This window comes from Palaemon carinicauda, chromosome 33 (genome assembly GCF_036898095.1).
Source record: "Palaemon carinicauda isolate YSFRI2023 chromosome 33, ASM3689809v2, whole genome shotgun sequence".
In the NCBI taxonomy this organism is placed as follows: Eukaryota; Metazoa; Arthropoda; class Malacostraca; order Decapoda; family Palaemonidae; genus Palaemon; species Palaemon carinicauda.
This window is the reverse complement of record NC_090757.1, coordinates 4,849,516-4,871,357: the sequence shown is the minus strand read 5'-3', so window position 1 is coordinate 4,871,357 and position 21,842 is coordinate 4,849,516. Positions and strand designations below refer to the sequence as shown.

Below are 21,842 nucleotides of genomic sequence, written 5' to 3'. Positions count from 1 at the left end.
GCGAGGATGACTGCGTACCTAAAGCAAACTCTGACGGAGGAGAGCGCGGAGCCACAGACACAAACTGGTCCGGAAACATCTCTTTGAACAGAGCAAGAACTTTTCTAAAGTCCAAAGAGGGTTGCGTGGACTTGGGTTCGTCAAGGTCCGAATGTGGTTCATCAACGTGTGCCGCATCGTCATCATCAGAGAGTCTATCATCCGAGAATTGAGGAGGAAGCGGCAATGGAGTAGGTATCGGCTGGTTAGCTGAGTCCGGTCGCACGGGTGCACGCGTGACTGAACCGGACGCAACGTCATGGAACTGTTGCCCAGTCTGTGAGCTGGCAACAACCATAGCGGCGCGGGGACGCACAGCGTCTACTCCAGACTGTCTAGTCTGATGTGGGAGAGCAGTGGCAACCACACTGGGTTGCGGAGGTTGACGCACCGCGTCAAAACAAAACAACTCTGACGGTTGTTGTACCTCGCGAACGTCAACGGAAGGTTCCGTGCGTCGCTGAACGTCAACATGCGGCTGGCAGGGCACACTGGAACGCATGGGTGGCGGGACTCTCTCAGCTGGAGTGCGCAAGAAGGTCGCCTCAGCGTCCACAGGACGCACAACCGAGTGTGTGGTTGGTTGTAGGCAAGAGGCTGGTGCAGCAGCAACCTTCTCCGCACGAAAGTCCTGTATCAGAGACGTTAATTGGTACTGCATGGTCTGCAGCAAAGACCACTTAGGGTCTGCAGGAGCAGATGCGGCGACAGACGGTGTAACTGCCTGAGGCGGTACCGCTTTGCCTCTCTTAGGAGGTGAGCAGTCGTTGGAAGACTGCAGCGAGTCCGAACTGACCCAGTGGCTACAACTGGGCCGTTGGACTTGCGCGGAAGGGACCGACTTGCGCTTAAGAGGTCGTGAGACCTTGGTCCATGGTTTCTTACGAGAAACCTCTTCCGCAGACGAGGAATAAATGGGCTCTCTCGTCTTAGTGTGGGTGGGGCGATCTTGGGTAGATACGCCCGAAACCACGGAGGGAACGTCTGTTCGCTGATTAAAGCCTCTCGAACCCATTGGTCGTACGACATTGCTTCTCCCCTGGACTTGGGAGCTTGCAAGAGGTCCCGGACTAGGAGGACGACAGGCACGAACAGACGAACCCTCAAGCGCAACACTATCCACAACACTATCACTCACTTTACCACTTCCCACTGCACTTTTACACTTCAGCTCCTTGACGTCCGCCATGAGCTGGTTACGGTCACTAGCCAGAGACTCAACTCTCTCACCCAGAGCTTGGATGGCACGCATCATGTCAGCCATCGGAGGTTCCTGAGTGCCAGAAGGGGGATTAGGAGCAACCACTACAGGGGAAGGAATAGGTTGTGGGGCATGAGGAGAGGAAAAATCAACAGAACGAGATGAACTTCTCCTGACTCTATCTCTCTCTAGCCTACGTGTATATTTTTGGAATTCGATAAAATCGAATTCCGAAAGCCCAACGCATTCCTCACATCGATCTTCCAATTGACAGGTTTTATCCCGACAATTGGAACAAACGGTGTGAGGATCGATAGAGGCCTTCGGAAGACGCCTTGAACAGTCCCTAGCATTACACTTCCTGAATTTTGGGACTTGAGAAGGGTCAGCCATTTTGAATTGGTCAAAGGGGAATTCAAAAACTATCCAAAGTCATCAACAAATAATCCGATATCAAAAAAAGAATGCAAGGATTTATTGAAGAGAAAGCCTGCACAGCGAAAGCTTAAAACTAGAATAGTGTACTTCACCAAATAGTTGTGAAAACAAATCCAGTTAGCGACAGCGAATTAGTAGGTCTTGCCGGTAGCACGACAGAGAGAAAATTGAGTTCTTTGTTTACAATGAGTACTGAGTACCTGCACGACAGATGGCGCTGTTGAAGTACACCCCCTACCTGCATAGCGATTGCTGGCGGATTTTTTCCGTAGAGTTTTCTGTCGAGCAGCAGAGCTGCAGCTTATATAATCACCGGCTAAGTTAAATATTGAAAATTTCCTTTAACCTTTACACTGATCATCCTATAACAAAGTATCCCTGATGACTTTCTCTAATTCATCCATGCACACTGAATTCTGACTGACTTCTCCATCAAGGTTACCATTTTCACTCATAATAGAACCAAGATATTTGAAGGAGCCAACCTTCTTTATGTCTTCTTGGTCTAATTTCACTGTTCCCTGCCATTTCTCTCTACCTGTCCGCATATACAGTATTCTATCTTTGTTCTCCTAATTTTTAAGCCTCTAGTCTCAAAGTTCTTTTCACCATCTTTGTAGCTTGAGTTGGACACCTCTTGTTAGATCTGTTAGCACAATGTCATCAGCAAACATTGCACTCCAAGTCACCTCTTCTCTAACTTTCAATGTTATAACATCCATCACATCATCAATCATGTAGGGACTAAGAGCTGAACCCTGATGGAGAGCAACTTTCACCCTAAACTTCTCCAGAATTCCAAGTGTTTCTTACTTGTGTGGTTGCCTCTGCATACATATCTTTCATTATTCTGACATATTTTTCAGAAACTTTTCTGTCTTTCAAGCACCTCCACACTTCCTGCCTAGGTACCCTATCATACACTTTTTTTGCAAATCAATAAAAACCAGACGTAGTCCCTACTGTTTCTTTCTATATTTCTCTACTGTCTGCCTTAGTGCAAATATTGCATCAACTGTTATCTTTCCTGTGATAAAATCAAATTGTTCTTCACAAATAGTTATTTCCATTCTCAATCTTCCTTCTATAATCCTCTTATGTTTCCATTGTATGTAATATTAGCTTAATTCATCTGTAGTTCCCACACTCCTGTACATCACCCTTCCCATTGTAGATCAGGACCATTTGGCTATTTCTCCACGGCAGGCATTTCTTTCTTGGCAATATATCTTCGTCATTAAATCCCATAAAATGTCTATGCCTTCCTCTCCTAAACACTTCCACACTTCACCTGGTATTTCATCACATCCCACTGCCCTCCCTTCATTTTATCCAGTGCCTTCTCAACATTTTCTCTGCTAATATTCTAGACTATTCTTTCATGAGGGTTTCCATCTCTTATTATTATTCTGGGGTTTTCTTCATTTAGTAACTCTTCAAAGTACAGTACTCCTTTCATTTAGCAATTATGCTTTCCTCTTAACCACATATAACAGATACTTAATTTATTATTACATATCACACATTTCTTTTGAACATACATCACGGTTAAATGTAAGGGTAATGTAAAACGTCACTTCAAAATACACTTTACCTCTTCCCTTAGCCCCTGGATGATTTGTGACGTACGACGCTCAAAATCATTTCTTGACGGTTCTTCCTGATGAGTAATCATATCTCTAATATCTTTTGACGGATGGGACACCCACTCATAAACTCTGCATCAAGAAAGATACCAGCATTAGATTTAGGACTCCAAAAGTATTTTCAAATTACAAATAGTGTACAAAGAATATTAATGTTAAATGCGACGTTCAGTAAAAATAATAATGCATTTTATTTAGATTTACATTTGAATCATGAAAGCCCTTGAAAATTTTAAGAGATATCTCATAAAAAAAGCCATAACATAATGTCAGGGCTGGTCTTAGACATTTACTTTGTAGAAGCCACTGGAAGTAATAAATTATTCACAAACCAATTTCTATTTACTCTCACTGGAACTTGCTAGTCCTACAGCACAAATCAAGGAATCACTTAAATGAAAATTCATAAGCAATATTATCTAATAAAGTCTTGAACCAAATTCTACTATACTTTTAATTTCCCATATACAAAATTATTCTTTTAATAATGAAAAGAACAGTACCCACATATTCTTTTATATCATCTTCCAATTACTACACAACATAGACTTTGCAGCCTTAATAAACCAAAACATTACCTAATTAGACAAAACTGAGCAGGTCATCAATATTTCTGGAAAATCAAGCACAAATGATTTTGACTAGAGCTAAAATGGATTTCTTCATTCTCTCACATTATTATAGAAGACCAGACGGGATAATTACTACTAGATTTATAAGAGGTAGCCCTCCTCTATGTCAAGCTTGCACATTTCAGTCTAAGAGGAAGGAGGAATTTAGAGTAGGCCATACAATAGCCTTTAATAACAGAAGCAGTAGGCCACCCTCTAGCCTTAGATGACAGGAGCAGAGCTTCATACATGGAAAAGCTGGACAATTATTTAATTTCAGAGGCTGAGAAATACAACCCAATGACCTTGTCTGGTACAAACCCAATAAATAGGAAAAAATAAGAGACAAAGGAAACGTCAGGATTAACCTCACTGTAACAATTGACTTATATCTGAAACAACAGAAAAATACAAAACAACTTGATAAAAATGGATACAAATTTAAATTCCAAAGATAGGCAGTAGAGGAGACAGACTGTTGCAGACCATGGAATTAAAGGATAACTCATTTCATACTATACTACCGCAAACTTATTAAATGGCAGCTTTCATATGATAGTGCAACCCTTTCCCTTTCGAACACTTTAAAATTCCCTGTCCACATTATGGTTTCATATATTTCTTCTAATGAACTTATATCTTCATATATTGTAAAATGCCTAATAAAGAGAGGTACTAGATAATCTATACAAAAATATACCTTACGCATAAAAAACTGAATTAACCAAGTGTGATCTATCCTTAATTGCCATCACAAAAAATGTGTCATTCAATACACATACAGGTATTTACTTTTTGGCCATTCAAAAAGTACCAAATAATTAGAAAAGTAGATATAATATTTAGAACTAGCCCGTCAAAACAAATTGTGGCTCACACAAAAATAACTCCTTGTGATGTCAGGGCTAATGAATGATTACCTAACTTACTCTTACAATATCTCTTAATGGTATCATTCAAGAACCCAAGATGTTGGGTAAATGATATATAAAACATGTATGTAAATATATATGACACTGGCAGTTTATTTTAATTTACAATAACTACACTCACCAGTAATGAAGTGAAAAATTGAAAGAAGAGAAGAATGAATCTGAGCCACTACCAAAGGACTAGTTTCTTCCCCAAAAAATTATGCAACCATCAGGAATGGTGGCGAATACCCTTCTCCGGAGAAGGGTATTCCAGCTCAAGGTAATCAGATAATTACCAACAAGATCTTTGAGTGGACACAGCTACCTAACTAATGTTAACTAATAAATAAAATCACTAAACTAAATCCTGTGATCAAAATATCAAAGGAGAAGACAAACTCAATATTAAATTCAATTGCTTACATTCTAGGAAGCATAGAACCTATGCAATGGCAAGGCAATCAAGTGGCCAAAAGCTTTGTGTTGAAATTAATAAAAACTATCATTTATGCCACTAAAGATACCTAAATAACCCTACCAATAAAACAATTGCAAAGAAATACTGTATGGTGAACCTTAAACCTTATTTGAAAAAATAATGACACAGAAAAATAGGCCCTCTGGCGATATAACACGAGGACCAAAACCCTAGCTAGGGAGGGTGGGAGCACCTATCAGGTGCTTCTCCCCTAGGTTGGGGGTCCAACACTGGCAAACCCTAAAGAAGAGGGTTATGTAAAGAAATTGTTTTCTTAAAAGTCAAAGCTTTGCAATTTGCAAATATATGTAATTGGACCTAGAGGTAAGCTTCATCAAAATAAAACATAATAGATAGACTTCCAATATTTTTGTTTCTCTCCATAAGAATCTATTCTGAAATCTCAACTATTAATAGAGAGGAGTTGAGATCATCCGCACGGAGGCCCTCACAGAATCTCACCAGTGCAGTACGATTTGGCCGTTTCACATTTATAGTCAATGACAAATATGAAAGAAGCTAGACTGGCTGTGAAAAATTCATACCCATTTTCTTGCTGACTTATTCAACTTCTTTCTCATGGGCATAGAAGTCTTGGCCACAATAAAGGTTGGTATGGCTCAGCTACTCCTATAGAATTATACTGTATATACTACTGTATCTAGTATTACTCTGGGATTCTGCCCAACCTATAAAGAAAATTGATGGCGAGGCTTACTTAGCCACAGAATCATGCTCTACTCCCAAGATTAAAGCATCTGATGACAGCGAAGGGGAATTTGATTTCATAACATTTCCCACAACCTACTAACCAAAGCTTTCTGCCTCTGTATAAGTAGACTGACAAGCAGAAATTGTCCCCTTTCTAAGTAACCGAGGACCTATTATTGCAAAATTTGAAAGCACTATATCTATACTAAAAATCAAAAGTGTTATGGGCGCAATCATTGAGTGGTTTCGCGGCACTAAAGCCACTTACAGCTCAATGCAGAATTGCAACAGTTGTATGTGCCAACTGTGAGAGTTCCATCAGTCTTGCAACAATCCGCAAAAGAATTGGGGTGTTGCGAGAAATCTACCACAAAAAAACCAATAGCACTTGATGTACTCTGCTGCAGCAAGCCCTGACGTTCCACATTGCCAAAGCATGGCTTTCACAAAACAAGACCACAAGATTGGACTGGATATATGAATTTGGTTCAAAAGGCTGGCATTGGCCCTTGGAAGGCCATTCAGTGCCCCTATACATCCACAGGGAAGCCTCACCTCACAATTGCAGAAGTGAATACTAGTAGTAAATCAAAGTTTAGAAGTTGGATAGAAAGAGGCAAGAAAGGAAGTGAGAAAGAAAGTTGAAGAAGGACACAGCAAAGACCATATGTAGTAGCCTATTGGCAACATCTGTCTCACAAGGAAGTGAGAAAGAAAGTTGAAGAAGGACACAGCAAAGACCATATGTAGTAGCCTATTGGCAACATCTGTCTCACAATCTCTTGAACAGAAGTTCGAGCCACACTTAAGCTAAATCGTTTCTAGTACTGTCTGCAACCTCAATGTCCTTGTGAGCTTACGATGGGGGGCTTGCTGGAACACATAGGAGAGGCGGTTTGAAAACTAATCATATGTCCCTTACCTCTGCCACTCATGAGTGATCTTTGAACCTTTCATGCATGAGGGCTAGCTAGGCACAATCTCCTTGCATACTCCTAGTGAAGCCTATTCAAATTAGCATCTACCTTGGAGAGATGGAAAATAGCATTATCATAGTACTGTACAAGGCTTAGAGTTTGCTGAGCTTATAGAGAACAGGTGTGCACTTGTAAACGGTTTTGAACAAATGCGAGTCTTTAAAACAATTTTAAAACCATCTACTCCTTCTGAAGTAGAAATTGTTACCAAAATTTTCCACTGTTGATGAAATGACATCAAAATTTAAGGGAGCACTAAATAATTACAATAACTTACCCTCGTTGCAGGCTGTGGTGTTGCAAGAGACTGTACCAAGCAATCTACAAGCAAGTATCCTCTACAACTATAAAAAGACGTCAAAATCCTCTTTGAATGCATATCTTCGCAAACCAAGATTAACTACCTCGATCCAGCTGGTGCAAGTTTAATTACTTGAAAAAAAAACAGCCAAATTGTCTGTCCTTTTGGGAGGCTTGAGATATGTCTACCTTATACTCCCTCCGGGTATTTGCTCTTCTAGTAAAAGCTAAAACTCTAAAGATGAGAGGCCAAGAAATTATCTGGAGGACAAGTAAGGGATATTTGAGATTGGGAGGGAGAAAGAGAGCCCAAGAATGAATAATTGGCATATCATAAACATTTAAAAGGTCATTTACTTGAAGTAAGCAAGGGAATAGCAACATCAAGTGGAATATTCATTAACTTGGCTACCCTCTGATTAACAGGAAGTATCATGCTCAACTCCCTTCACTTTTTTCTTGCTCCGTATAATCTTACATTCATCAAATTTAATACTATTTTACTATTTGATCAGCGAGATCCCTACACTCAGTGAAGAAGTGCTTTCCTCCCTTACTTTTGCGCATTTCTAATCCAATATTTATTAAATCTAAAAAATATATTATCTGATCTAGGAGATCATTGTACTCTGACTCTATACAGTACTGTAATCCTGGACTCTGCCTCAGACTGATACAGTACATATGAGTATCAAGTTAAAAACTTGATGACTGTTTTGAAATAACTTCCATTGGCAGTCATTTAGTATAAGAGTACTTCTCCAAGTAAGAGATATGGGGCCTAGGCATACAACCCTACAACTATTACTCTAATTTTGAGTTTGTCAACCAAGCTGCATTTGGAAAAAGTATAGCACAATGAATGTTGGGTATTACTTACTGAAAAATTAAAATTACCATGCTCTTAATAAAACAATCAAATCTTCAAAATGACAAATTCTTTTAGGAAAAGTCTTGGGTAATAAATTCATACCATTAAGTATAAACAAAGAAATGTGTCTTGCATGACCATACCTGTCGACCTTGTTAAGTGCAACTATGAAGGGTGTTCCTCTTTTTCTTAAAAGGCTAATAGATTCTTTGGTCTGTGGCTCCAAACCTTGTGTTATATCAACAACAAGAATAGCAATATCACACAAAGAGGAACCTCTAGAACGAAGATTTCGGAAGGATTCGTGACCAGGAGTGTCAATGATGAGAAGACCCGGAAATTTCATTTCATCCATATCAAAGTCTTTCACCATATGCGTTTGTTTTTTTATTGCATATGCTGGTACATTAGTAGCTCCAATCTGTTGAGTAATACCGCCAACCTCACCCTCTTGGACATTTGACCTTCTTAACTTGTCCAATATTTTCGTCTTACCATGATCTACGTGACCAAGAACACAAACAACTGGGGCACGTAGATTTTCTGGATCAACTTTCTTAAGATTTTCTTCCTTGCGTTTCAACATTCGATCCATTGCTCTACGTCTTCTTTTTTCTGCTTCCCCTTTGTGCTCTTCCACGGACTCATCCTCAGACTCACTCTCTGCACTATCATCTTCATCGTCTTCATCATCATCGTCATCATCATCATCTGGTTTTCTTACATTATTAGCCATTTTGTTTTCAGTGGCTTCCGAAGTATCATCCTCTTCTTCGTCAGATGATTCGTCCCATGCATCCTTGACCTCTTCTACCTTCACTTCTTCAACAGGAGGAGCAGGTTCTTGCTCCTCAGGTTTTTCCTCCTCTCCAGACTTTTCTTCTACTGCAGGTGGTGGTGATGGCTCGGACTCTTCCTGAGCTGTTTCCTGATCCTTCTTTTTCTTAGGTTTAATTCTGGTACCAGGACGGGGCTTTTTCTCACCAACCTCAGGGACTGCCAGACCTAGAGCTTTACGATGCTCTAACATTTCCTTTGCTCTCTTCATATCAGCCTTTTGTTTGGGAGTTAGTAGCTTTCCTTCAGCTTTTAGCCTTTCCTTTCGTTCTTTCTCCTTTTGTTTTCGTCTTTCTTTCCTTTCTTGCTCAAGTCTTTTCTCCTCTTCAATCTGCCTTAATCGTTCATCCTCTTTCTTTTGTCTTTCTTCTTCCTCCTTCCTCAGCTTTTCTTCTTCTTCCTTTTGCTTTGCCAGTATTTCACGCATGGCAGCAAGGGCTTTCTTGCTAGGTTTACCCTTACGGGCATCTTTATCTTCTTCGGCTTCCTTCTTCTTTTTGCCTTTCTTCTTTCCAGTGCCATCTTCATCAGCTCCACCTTCTCCTACTTCATCTGGAGCTGGGGTTCCTTCTTTAGAGTCATCATCAACAGGTGCTGCTGTATCCTTAGCTTTCTTTTTCTTTTTCTTTGCTTTAGAAGGCTCTGCTACAGGCTCTTCTGCCTTATCAGTAGCATCATCTTTAGCAGCTTCAGTAGGTTTTGCTACATCAACTTCCATGGGTTCTGCTGGTGGTGTCGTATCTTTCTTTGCCGATGGTGGAACACCTTCTGCTGCTGGAGCAGCCTTCTCGATGGCTGGAGCAGCCTTCTCGGTGGCTGGAGCAGCCTTCTCGGTGGCTGGAGCACCCTTTTCTGTTACAGGGACAGTTTTCTCTACCATATCAACACTCTCCTCTTGAGCAGAAGGAATACTTGCTTTCTCTAATTCTGTAGCAGCTTCCTTTTTTTTCTTTTTCTTTTTCTTCGAGCTCTCTTCCACTGGTGGTGGTTCCTCTGAGGTTTCTTTAACTGACTCTTCTTTTGGTTTTTCCCCTTTGTACTCGAGTTCTAGCTCAGCCAATATTTGGTCAAGATCTTCTTCATCATTCTTCTTCTTTCTTCCCTTTTTCCCTTTCTTTTTATCTTCTGCAACAGGTTTAGGTTTTTCTTCCTTTTTATTTTTCTTTTTTACCTCCTTCTTCTCCTCTACAATCTTTTCATCCATATCTTCTTCGAAATCATCATCATCATCATCCATTAAAGCAGCAAAACCTCCTCCTTTCTTTGTCTGGACAATAACCTCCTCTTCATCATCATCTGAATCAGCAGGTTTTTTAGGCTTGTCCTCCTTCTTGGGTTTATCCTCCTTCTTTGGCTTCTCATCTTTTTTTGTTTTCTTCTTTTCTTTTTTCTCCTCAATAGCAGGTTCATCAGAATCAGGGTCATCCTCATCTTCCATCATTAAGGCTGCAAAACTCCCTCCTTTTTTGGACGTTACAATGATGTCCTCCTCATCATCTGAATCCTTGGCTTTAGACTTTTTGGATTTCTGAAAAGAAAAATGGAAAATTTGTTACTGACAAAGAAAGATATGAGTCGATACCATATTGTAATATACTTAATATTAAGCTAAATTTAAAGTAGTACTTCAGGATATGAGCAATTTTGAATATTGTACCAGCAAATCAGGATACAAGCATAAACATGACAAATTCGTAGATAATTTGTATTTTTCCTAACTATACAAACCTTAGCTATTTAATAGGGGTATTACTTTCAGCGTAGCTGGAATGACGACCCATTGAAATTTAACGAGGGTTAACTACCCATACCGCTAGTTAGCGGGGGTAGGGGAGAGTAGCTTGCTACCGTCCCTCCCCTCACACACCTGTGATTGAGCTCACTTTGCTTGGAGGTAGGACTTCAAGAGGAGGGGGATAGGGCTGGCGGGTAAGTTTGTTTAAATAGCTAAGGTTTGTATAGTTAGGAAAAATACAAATTATCTATGAATTTGTTATTTTTTCCGTAACTGGAATACAAACCACGCAATTTAATAGGGGTGACTCACCCATTAGGTAGGGTGGACGTCCCAGCCAATCTGGCTTGGCTTTACCCGGGGGATCCTATGTGAATATGTCAGTACTCAAATATAAGGAGTCCCTGCACCTCACTAAAACCTAGCTACGCAAGGTCCGCAGCCTACACAAGCTGTGTGTTGAGGTATATAGAAGTGTGACTGTCCAGGTAAAGTTATTCTGAGTTCTTTAGAAGGAAAAACTGTGTAACTAGAACTTTCCCAATACCACCTCGTCAGGGTATGGGGACGCAACAGTATTAGTCTTAATACTAGGTACACAAGGGAGCATGGTTTACCTGCAGTGGTTTGAGGTCAGCTGTGCAGAGAACCCAGGATGCTGCTTTCCCCAAGAGAGGGGAGAATGAAGAAAAGAATAAGAGCCAGTCAAACCTTTTCATTCATGCAGACTAAAACCGGGTAACAATGCCCTCAACCTTCTGCTACTTGTCCAATAAGGAGCTTGAGGTTTTAAACCAGCAGTTGTACAGCCACCACAGGACCGATAAAGATCGTATCGAGTTCATGTGGGTCACGCCTTGCAGAAGAAAGGTTGTGGAAGTCACCTGGACCATTCGCATCCTTTCTTGTAAAAACTTGCGCCACAGAATAATCTGTTTAGAAGGGCCATCGTGAGTCATCATGTTGGGTGAGGCTAAGGATTCAAGGCATAATTGGTGACTCTGTGAATCAAGCAGGGATGATGTTTTGGTTATCCTCTTTTAGTCTCTCCCAGTGCTGATGACAAGAGAAGGGACCCAGGTGGGCTGTTGCCATTCTCTTAAGGTAAAGTCTCATACCTTATCCTGGGTACAGTAACGGATGATCTGGATCGTCCGTTAACGAGTGGAGACTTGTGTAGGATCCGTCACCTCTGGAGACTGTGTCTGGCGAATACTCGAGGACGAAAGTGAACGTTGCCTTTCGCCCTTCTCATTAATGGGCGATGACGAAAGAGAGACCATGAAGTTCCTTGACTCGTATGGCTGCTGTCAGAGTGTATAGGAACATTGTCTTCTTAAACCAGGTGAAAATTTGTTGCCTAGTGAAGTGGAACATATGGAGGTCTCTTTAGAGACCGGAGAATTTGAACCATGTTTCGAGAGGAAGGTCTCAATTCCGACTGGGGAAAGGCAAGTTGTAAGTCCGTATGAGTTAAGAAAGGTCTAGCGATGTGAGGATGTCCCTTCCATTCAGTTTGAAGGCAAAGGGTCATGGTTGAGCGATCGTCTTTACCTGTTGAAACTGAAAAGAGGGTCTTTTTCTCTTGCATATCATCGAGGTTTCCGCTATTGCTGGAATAGAGGTATCGAGTGGAGATAGACACTTTCCCATGACACCAACCACAGAAGACGATTTACTGCCTCGTAGACTGATGCTGAGGAATTCCTCAGATATCTTGACAACCTTGTAGGTCTCAAAGTGTGGTTGTCTGTGATGTGGAAACCATTCTGCGTAATGCCATTGAGGAGCTATGAGAGTTCTTGAGAGGCTGATCGATGTTCTAGCCTTCTTGAGAGCCCTTCTCCAAACAAAACAAGGACGAGACATAAACGTCATTGTTGTACCCACCGTTGTTGGCCTGTTTCTTGCCAGAGAGCCTTGGGGTCTAGGGCTGGGGAGCAATGGTACCCTGAGGTTCAGGGGCGTTGCGAACAGATCTCTAGTTGGAGGACCCCGTAAAGTCGGGACTTTGTCAGCTACAAGGTGATCCAAAGACCATTCGGTATACCTTATCTGAGATGCTGTATACAGATTATCGGCGAGCACATTCCTCTAGTCTGGAATGAAGCGGGCTGATAGTGGCACCGAACAAACTTTGGCTCATCTTAAGTGTTTATACTGTTAGATGGGAAGACGCTGCGAGCAAGTTCCTTCTTGCCTGTTGATGTGAGCCTCTATGTGGGGTGTGGTGTTGTCGCCCATCACATCACTGAATGGTCTGTTAGGAACCAATGAGGCTGCTGAAGGACCGGAAAGTTGGCCTTCATCTCTTAAGAGATTTAAGTGAAGGTACTTTCGGACTCTCCACGGGGCTGAGGTCGTGTGGTGCAGCACTATGGTCCCTCCTCTCTTCTTTTGATGTGTTCTAAGCACAGCATCAAGTCCGAGGGGTGGGGAAGGATGAGAAGGTTATACCACTCCGTAGATTCTCGACTGACACCCTTCCCTCGAGGTTCGTCCAAACTTCTGGTCCCATGGGGGTCAGAATGTCTGGGGAATCGAGGGCCCGATTCCAATCGGACTCAAGTCACTCTGGGCTGGGAGTTCTTCTCGAATTTTGAGAAAGTTTTGTGGAGATTGGTGTCTAGAATCCTTCCCATATACACCAGTCTTCTGAGAGGAAAGTAAGGAAGACTTCCACAGGTTTACCTTGATCACTGGATCCTGGTAAAAAAGACTTCAGAAGTTCCGGTGCTAATGCAAGGTTGCCACCGAGTCTGCTAAGGTCAGTCAGTCGTCCAGAAACGGAGGAGACAGAAGCCGATCCTTTGAGACCAGGATGGGTGTAGTGGAAAGACCGAAGCACAGTGCCCTGAACTGGTGTTTCTTGTTTGTCTAGACTGAATCTTCCAACCTTCCTAGATGGATGGTGTGGGCCTGGAAGTATGTGTCCTTTAGGTCCAGTGTGCAAATGAAGACCTGAGGTTTTAGCTCTTGTCCGAACTCCAAAATGGTGTGGACATCGACCCAAAGGGACAGCTCCTTGCGGATCCTTTCGCACGGGAGATTGTTGACACTGGGGTCTTAACTCGTGGCGTAAAGGATCGAACGCAATACCCTGTGTAAGGATTCTTCCCTGGGAGAGAATTCCTTTAACTGATAGAAGGAAGGCAACGCTTAACCCCATCATGCGCCCTGATGGGATTGATGCTATTCCTTAGAGTAGAATCAGTCTGGTGAATGTTAATAAATGGTTAACGGTTGGGTATCGTGGTTACTGTGCAGTTGGAATGTGCTCGCAAATAGTCCCCTGTCGACAAGCCGCTAATGAGGGTTGTCGATCGCTTGCCGATCACTTTAATGGACTGGTGTGATGGCGAACGGCCAGTAGCGAGAAGTGTGTTGTATACCTACTGATCTAGGGAACTACGGGAAAAGGTTGGCTAGTAAGTCCGAGTCACGAACTGATGGCGAATTGTCGATGATCAGTGCATCGGCGGTCTGTGAACCGAAGATGGTAACTGACAGGCAGATGAAGGCTGTCTGGTCAGTCAGTCAAGGTAGGTTGGCAATAAATGAGTTGGTAATCTGCTTTGAGAGCACTGAGAGACAGCAGAATGGTTTAATGATTGTCAGTTGGTGACGGTAAGCCATTGATGATCAGCGATCAACCGCGAACCGGTGATCGGTGACCTAGCGATCAGCAAGCTGACTATGGTCCCTCCTGGCTGGTCAGAGATCAGCAAGCTGATGATGGGCTGGTCAGAGATCAGCGAGCAGAGTTCGATGATCGAAGAAAAATGAGCTGCCCATTGGTGATCTAGTGATCAGCAAGCTGATGACTGGTTATTGACTGGCAATTGGTGATCGGCACACTAGTAATCGGAGATCGTCAGTCATTGGAGGGACTAGAGGTCAATGATCAGAGCTGGGCTAGCAATTGGCGATCTGGTGATCGGCGAGCTAGCGATCAGCAAACAGTGAACTAGCCATCAGCAAACAGTGATCTAGTGATCAGTCTGTTGATGCTTCTTGTTTGCTGGCGGTGGTACTGTCAAGAAAAAATACTTCAGAAGAGACAGGGATCAAGGATTCCCAGTTTTGATTCCCCTTGGAAGATGGAATCTTCGGGATCTTGAATCCTTCTGTGAAACCTCTTTCCTCTTTTCCCGGCGGCCCTGTTATGCGTTTGCGGGGAGAGGAATGGAGCAATGGTGACATGTCCAAAAAGTTTTATTCTTTTTACCTATTGCGCGAGTGTGCAGCAGAGTACTGGAGCGATGGAACACATGATGCTGGTGCTCAGTTGCTGCTGAAGCGCAGTTTTCGGTGAATGCGCAGAAGAGCGCTGGAGAGCAGGCAAGTGCAGGTGAGCGCTGGCTCTTTGGCAAGAGCTGGCGCATTAGCGAGCATTGGATCTGCAAGCACTGGCTCTTTGGCAAGAGCTGGTGCATTGGATCTAAGACCGCAACTGCGCAGAAGAGCACTGCCGAACGCTGGTGCGGAGCGGGAGGGCGCTGGTGCGTAGGTCAACGATGGCGCACGCGCGCGGAAGACTGCCGGAAGCTATGGTGCGCATGAGATTGCTGGAGCGCAGGAGAGCGCTGGCGAGTAGGAACGATCCACAGAAGAGTCCAGAACCGAAGTCCAAGGACTAACTGCAGCATAAGGTTGCGCTGGTAGGTCGGCAGGTCAGCTGGCAGGACAATCAGGAACTGAGATGTGCCCTTTGGAAGGGCGAACATCCACCGATTGGCAGCTGTGAAAGGTCCACAGAAGAGTCTAGGACCGAAGTCCAGGGACTAAGCTGTAACGCAAGGTTGCGCTGGTAGGTCAGCAGGCAGGGCGACCAGGAACTGGGATGTGCCCTTTGGAAGGGCGAACATCCACCGATGGCCATTGTGAACGATCCACAGAAGAGTCCAGGACCGAAGTCCAAGGACTAGCTGTAGCGCAAGGTTGCACTGGTAGGACGATCAGGAACTGATGACACTCATGAGGGCCGGTGGACCAGCAAGCTGACCTTCAGCAGTAGCGATCCTCCAAAGAGGAGTCTCTATGAGTGGCCCCTCTCGTGAACGAGAGAGGTGATCACTTCGCAGGAGAGACTTGCCTAAGACTATGCTCCGCCCCCGAAGGAAGAGAGACTCAGCAAGGGGGGAGTGTAGTCTAGGCGAAGACAGAAACAGCAGTTGGAGTCTGTGAAGTGATAAAGATGCAGGCAGTTCTCCCTCGGAAGGGGGAAAAAACCTTTCCTCGAAGATGAAGTGCTGATCAGGTGTTGCCACGGACGTACTTCTGAGAGAAGGGATGATGACCTTGATAACGCCCATGAGGGCTGGAGGATCAGCAAGCTGACCTTCAGCAGCAGTGTTCCTCCAAAGAGAAGTCTCTATGAGTGGTCCCTCTCGCGAACGAGAGGTGTGATCACTTCGCAGAAGAGACTTGCCTAAGACTATACTCCGCCCTCGAAGGAAGAGAGACTCAGCAAGGGGGGAGAGTAGTCTAGGCGAAGGCAGCAACAGCAGTCGGAGTCGATGAAGTGATTAAGATGTGTGAAGTTCTCCCTCGGAAGGAAGAAACAAGCTCACACCTGGGGAGGAAACTCTCCCTCGGAAATTAAAGTTGTCCAACCCCTGGAGGCGAAACTCCTGGTAGCGTTCTAAGATGATCTGAAGTGCTGATCATGTTGTCACGGGCGTACAGTGAACCCTCGTTTATCGCGGTAGATAGGTTCCAGACGCGGGCGCGATAGGTGAAAATCCGCGAAGTAGTGACATCATATTTACCTATTTATTTAACATGTATATTCGGACTTTTAAAACCTTCCCTTGTACGTAGTGCTGTTAACAAACCACCCTTTAATGTACAGAACACTTAATGCATGTACTACAGCACCCTAAACTAAAACAGGCACAAATATTAAAGGCGATTTTATATCATGCGTTTCCTAAACACCTAAAAAGCACGATAAAAAATGGCAATCAATGTTTTGTTTACGTTCATCTCTGATCATAATGAAGAAACAAACTCATTTAGTGTACACATATATGTATAGGTTAGTTTTTGCATCGATTATATTGATTATACAGTACTGTATGTTGATTTTTTTATTACCAATGTTTTAGTTTACGTATTTTTCTTAGGACTTCCAAATGAAATGTTTTTCTTTATGACGCCGCCTGAAACGACGGCGTCATAAAGTACTGTACGCTCAGTAAACAACCACGCTCAGAACAAACAAGGCATTTAACGCGCATGATGATAGTGATAAATAATGATACAGTACATACAGTATTTACAGTAAAAGCATTTACAAAATATGTTACCTTACAAATATAATTTACCGTATCTATATAAAATCATACAGTACTGTACAGCACATACAGTATTGTACGTAGCAAAGCAGGAAAACAATTTACGAGAGAGAGAGAGAGAGAGAGAGAGAGAGAGAGAGAGAGAGAGAGAGAGAGAGAGAGAGAGAGAGAGAGAGAGAGAGAGAGATATTGTTTTACGTACGTAAATGTAAATTTTAAACAAAAAAATATGATAGGTTACATCATGTAGACTTTTAAAACCTTCCCTTTAACTTAATGCATACAGTACGTACAGTACTAAACTATAAAACAGGCACAAATTCAGTTTTAGAATGTACAGTAAGAATATTAAAGTAAAAAATAAAGATTGTTACTGTACTCACCACGAAAGAAGTTGAAGAAAAACTTGAATGATGATGGCGATGAATTTGCTGCACAGTAGAAATGATGATGATGAAGCTGATGATGTGTTCTACTGTGCAGCCAGGTAGTATTTTACGTCTCTTCAGACGGAGTCACGGAGGTGTCTTTTCCTGGGACACCTCTTCAACTTCTTCCTGGGAAACTTCTTCAATTTCTTCCGAAGGCGTACTAGCAGGAGGAACTGGCTCTTTTTTGCGAGGCTGGAAGAACATTGTGATCGGAAGTTGTTGCCGCTGCTTCTTTTTTCGATCCAAGAGCATTTTGTAGGGAGTCATGTCTTCATCGATCTTGTTGCAGAATTGCATCGAGCGAACCATATCCTCGTCCCACTCTTGCAACATTTCTTTCAACTCCTTCGCATGGTTGCAGGCCTTGGCAAGCCGTTCTAATGTTAAGCCCGTTTCTTCGACATTTTCTTGCGTCTCTTCCTGGGTTTCACTCTCTTCTTCGCTTGCCGATTTCGTCAGGTCTTCGAGGTCTGCGTCAGTTAGGGGCTGGGAATGGCAGTCCAACAACTCGTCGACGTCTTCAATCGTCATGTCGCCAAACCCGTCACCTCCAATTATGGCAGCCAACTGCACAGATTTGCGTATTGCAGAGTGTTGGATTTCCGACGGAGTAAATCCCTTGTCGTCGTAAACAATATCGGGCCACAACTTCTTCCAGCTCGCATTCACGGTTGCAGGTTTCATCTCTTGAAGTGCCTTCTGAATATTCTGCAGGCACGTGGCTATGGTGTGCTGCCACCAGTACGCCTTCAAGTTGAAATCTTCATCCTCATCATCTTGGGCAGCATCCACACACGCAACGAGGTCCGCCAAGGTGTTCTTCGTGTAGAGGGCCTTGAACGCCCTGATAACCCCCTGGTCCATCGGTTGAATTAATGACGTGGTGTTGGGTGGCAGGAACTCAACCTGAATGCCCTCATGCGACAGGTCAGTTGCGTGTCCACCAGCGTTATCCATAAGGAGAAGGATCTTGAATGGCAAGCCCTTCTCTAAGAGATATTTGCTGACTTGCGGGATAAAACACTGATGGAACCAGTTGGAGGTCAGCATCTTCGTAATCCATGCTTTTTGATTATGCATCCAGTACACGGGAAGGAGATTCTTATTTTTATTTTTCAAAGCGCGAGGATTTTTCGACTTATAAATAAGCCCCGGCTTTAGCAAAAATCCAGCAGCATTGCCACACATCACGAGGGTAACGTGATCCTTGAATGCTTTAAAGCCAGAGGCTTTGGCTTCCTCTTTGAACAGGAAAGTTCGCGACGGCATTCTCTTCCAAAACAAGCCGGTCTCATCCATATTAAAGACTTGTTCCGGCTTGTATCCACCTTCGGCGATAATATTCTTGAACGTCTGGTTCACGTAAGTTTCAGCAGCGGCAGTGTCAGCGGAAGCAGACTCCCCATGCAGGGAAACGCTTTTCAGGGCGAAGCGTTTCTGAAACTTCGTGAACCATCCTTTGCTGGCGGAAAAACGTTTCTGAGGCTGGGAATCAGTGGATGTCCCTGGTTGAGGATCATCTGCATCATCATCTTCAGCATGGTTGCCGTCGTCGTCTTTAGGTTCCTTTGCAGCAAAATTCTCATATAAGCTCAAAGCCTTTGTTTGGATGGTGTTCGTATCCAACGCTATGTTCTTCTTCCGGCAGTCGGCAATCCACACAGCTAAAGCACCTTCCATGCGTACGATCGTTTTATTACGCGTTGTAACGACTCGCTTCGCTGATCTGCTAAAGGTGATTGCAGCCGTCTTTCTAATGTTCGCCTCGTCCTTCTTGATATAGCGAACAGTAGATTCGTTGATGCCAAAATGGCGGCCAGCGGCCGCGTAACTTCTACCATCTTTTAACATGTCGAGAAGCGTAACCTTCTCAGCTATCGTCATCATCCTTCGGTGGCGTTTAGGCTCACTACCAGCCTTAAGAGAAGCAGAACGCTTGGGAGCCATTACAGTAGGATTTACAGTAACAAAAAGTTCAACTTAAAAAAGTCGCACACAGCACAGATTCACAAACTTAAGAACGTCTACTCAGCGATACGCGGTAACAGAGAGTGGACGATCCAGCCCCGCGAGAACCTAGATGCTGCGGGTAGGAGATGATGGCAAAACACCAATCACAGGCTAGATAACAAAACTTGAGTTCTGATTCGTCATCTATCAGCGCTTGAACCAATCACAACCCGTCTTACAGTACTATGATGCGTAGGTTACCAACTCATAGAAGATGCCCCGCGCATACCGAACGTACGTAGATTAAGTAATACCGTAATAATAATAAATAATGATAATAATACAGTACAGTACTGTAATAATAATAATAATGATAATAATAATAACAATAATAATTTTATTAACAACGACAACAATAATAATAATAATAATAATAATAATAATAATACAGCTTTACGTACGCTATTTTACGCTTTTGTTGTAGGATGTGTGTGTCTCTCTCTCTCTCTATCTCTCTCTCTCGTACGCTTATTCGAAATGTGATTTTTGCAACAAAGAATATTATTGGATGCAGTACTACGTACATATACATACAAAAGATTCATGGAAAAGAAGCACATCCATTACATTTGTAGTACAGTAGTAGTCATCAGCAGCCTTACACCATTCTAATATGGTATGACTGCATCTGATTTGCGTTTCATGTTCGATTTAATTTTACTACGTACTGTATACAGTACATTATCGTATGATCACATTCTCTTTTCGTGTTTTATTTCTTTCTGTGCTGAATTATATATCATATGTAATGCAATGAACAATCAGTAAGAGCAGATATTACTAATTACAGTATTAATGGAATTACAGGTAACAAAATATCGTATTTGGTTGTCTTCAGATTTCGCGGCATTTTCGAATTTTCCGGAAAATCCGCGATATGTATATATACTGTATATGGGTTATGGAAAAACCTCGCAAAGTGGTGAATCCGCGATTGTCGAACCGCGAAGTAGCGAGGGTTCACTGTACTTCTAAGAGAAGGGATGACGTCCTCTGAGGAACGGCAGTGACAGCAGATTCCCCAGGCATGAACAGAATAGCTCTGCTTCGTCGGCACTCTTAGCCAAACGAAAAAAACTGCATAGCTAACTGAGCAAAAATAAAATAAATTATGTAACAGAAAATTCCCTAGGGAGGAACTCCGAACAGGACCACCGAGGGAACAAACATAAAATAAGTATTGCACCCTCCCTTCCCCAGTCGACATCCACGGGAGATGGGGAAGCGGAGTAACTGTAATAAAAACAAGAATTACAATTATTTAAATCAGCTAAATATATTCACTAATAGTGAGAACCACTGATCCTCCGAAGGGAAGTGTTCCCCACGGAGAAGAAGCTGAAAAGTTAAAATTACAAACAATTATAATTTCACTGAAATAATTGAGAAAAACAATCAGTAGCGCAACCTAACCCCCGAACGGGGAAGGTGCTCCCCCCATTAGTATACTGTCATTGAAAGGTGAACGGCCTTGAGAAGAGAAAAACCGTAGTCAATCTCTGAGAGGCCACACTACCTTCACTCAGTAATCCATGTTTCCCGTTGGAAAAGGGAAAAGGCGAAGACAACAGTTGAATGAGGAGGGTCCAGCCGATGACGAATCCCCTGCGGTGACCGAGTCAACGGTTATATGCCGACGGAAAGACCGGTGTACCAGAGGGGGAGAGGTCGTTCCCCACGAAGGGAAATGTCCTGGCCTTGAGCAGGTGTCATAAGAACCTGTCGTATATGTATCACATGCCCAGCACAAACATTGCAACCACTGAAAAGGACACTTACAACATTTCTATACATATATATATATACATATACATTAAGAATGTTTTCATATACAGTATATACATAAGAAAAAGTAAGTTAAAAGACAAAAAAATCTACTCGTCATCTCCCAAACTTGATTGGAGCTACCTAACCACTACCAAAAACTGTAATTCTAGTTAAGCTGTATTTCACCAGATTTTCAAAAAAAATAGACATAACCAGTTTATGAGACAACTGTGTATATATGGTTAAAACAATACAAAGAAGGAGATAGAGTGAGTCTCTCTCTCTCTCTCTCTCTCTCTCTCTCTCTCTCTCTCTCTCTCTCTCTCGCTCAGATGGAGTTCCAGCGATTTTGTTAAAAAAAACCAGCACACACTATCACGAAGCCGCTTGCAATACTGCTAAGACAAAGTGTAGGTATGAGGGAGATATATGTTAAACATGAATTAGCATATATAACCCCTATTTTCAAAAGTGGATCAAGACTAGAGGCAAGCATCACATATTATGAAAATGTATGAAAGGGTAATAAAAAAGAAAATAATGAATCATTTGGTTAAAAATAGCCCAAATTTTAAGT

The 21,842-nt window shown here is 42.7% G+C and overlaps 1 protein-coding gene across 3 annotated transcripts in view; it reads right to left on the bottom strand.

The window, feature by feature from the left end:
* The window catches only part of eIF5B (eukaryotic translation initiation factor 5B), a 134,880-nt gene that overhangs the window by 94,857 nt on the left and 18,181 nt on the right, over nt 1-21,842 (bottom strand). The window contains exons 3-4 of one of the 3 annotated variants that reach the window (XM_068356708.1): nt 8,330-10,551; nt 3,273-3,396 (exon numbers count right to left, since the gene is read on the bottom strand). The exons of the other annotated variants lie outside the window; for them this stretch is intronic. Of the exons in view, the coding sequence (XP_068212809.1) occupies nt 3,273-3,396; nt 8,330-10,551 (2,346 nt within the window). The remainder of the gene's footprint in view (nt 1-3,272; nt 3,397-8,329; nt 10,552-21,842) is intronic. 3 annotated transcript variants of the gene reach the window in all.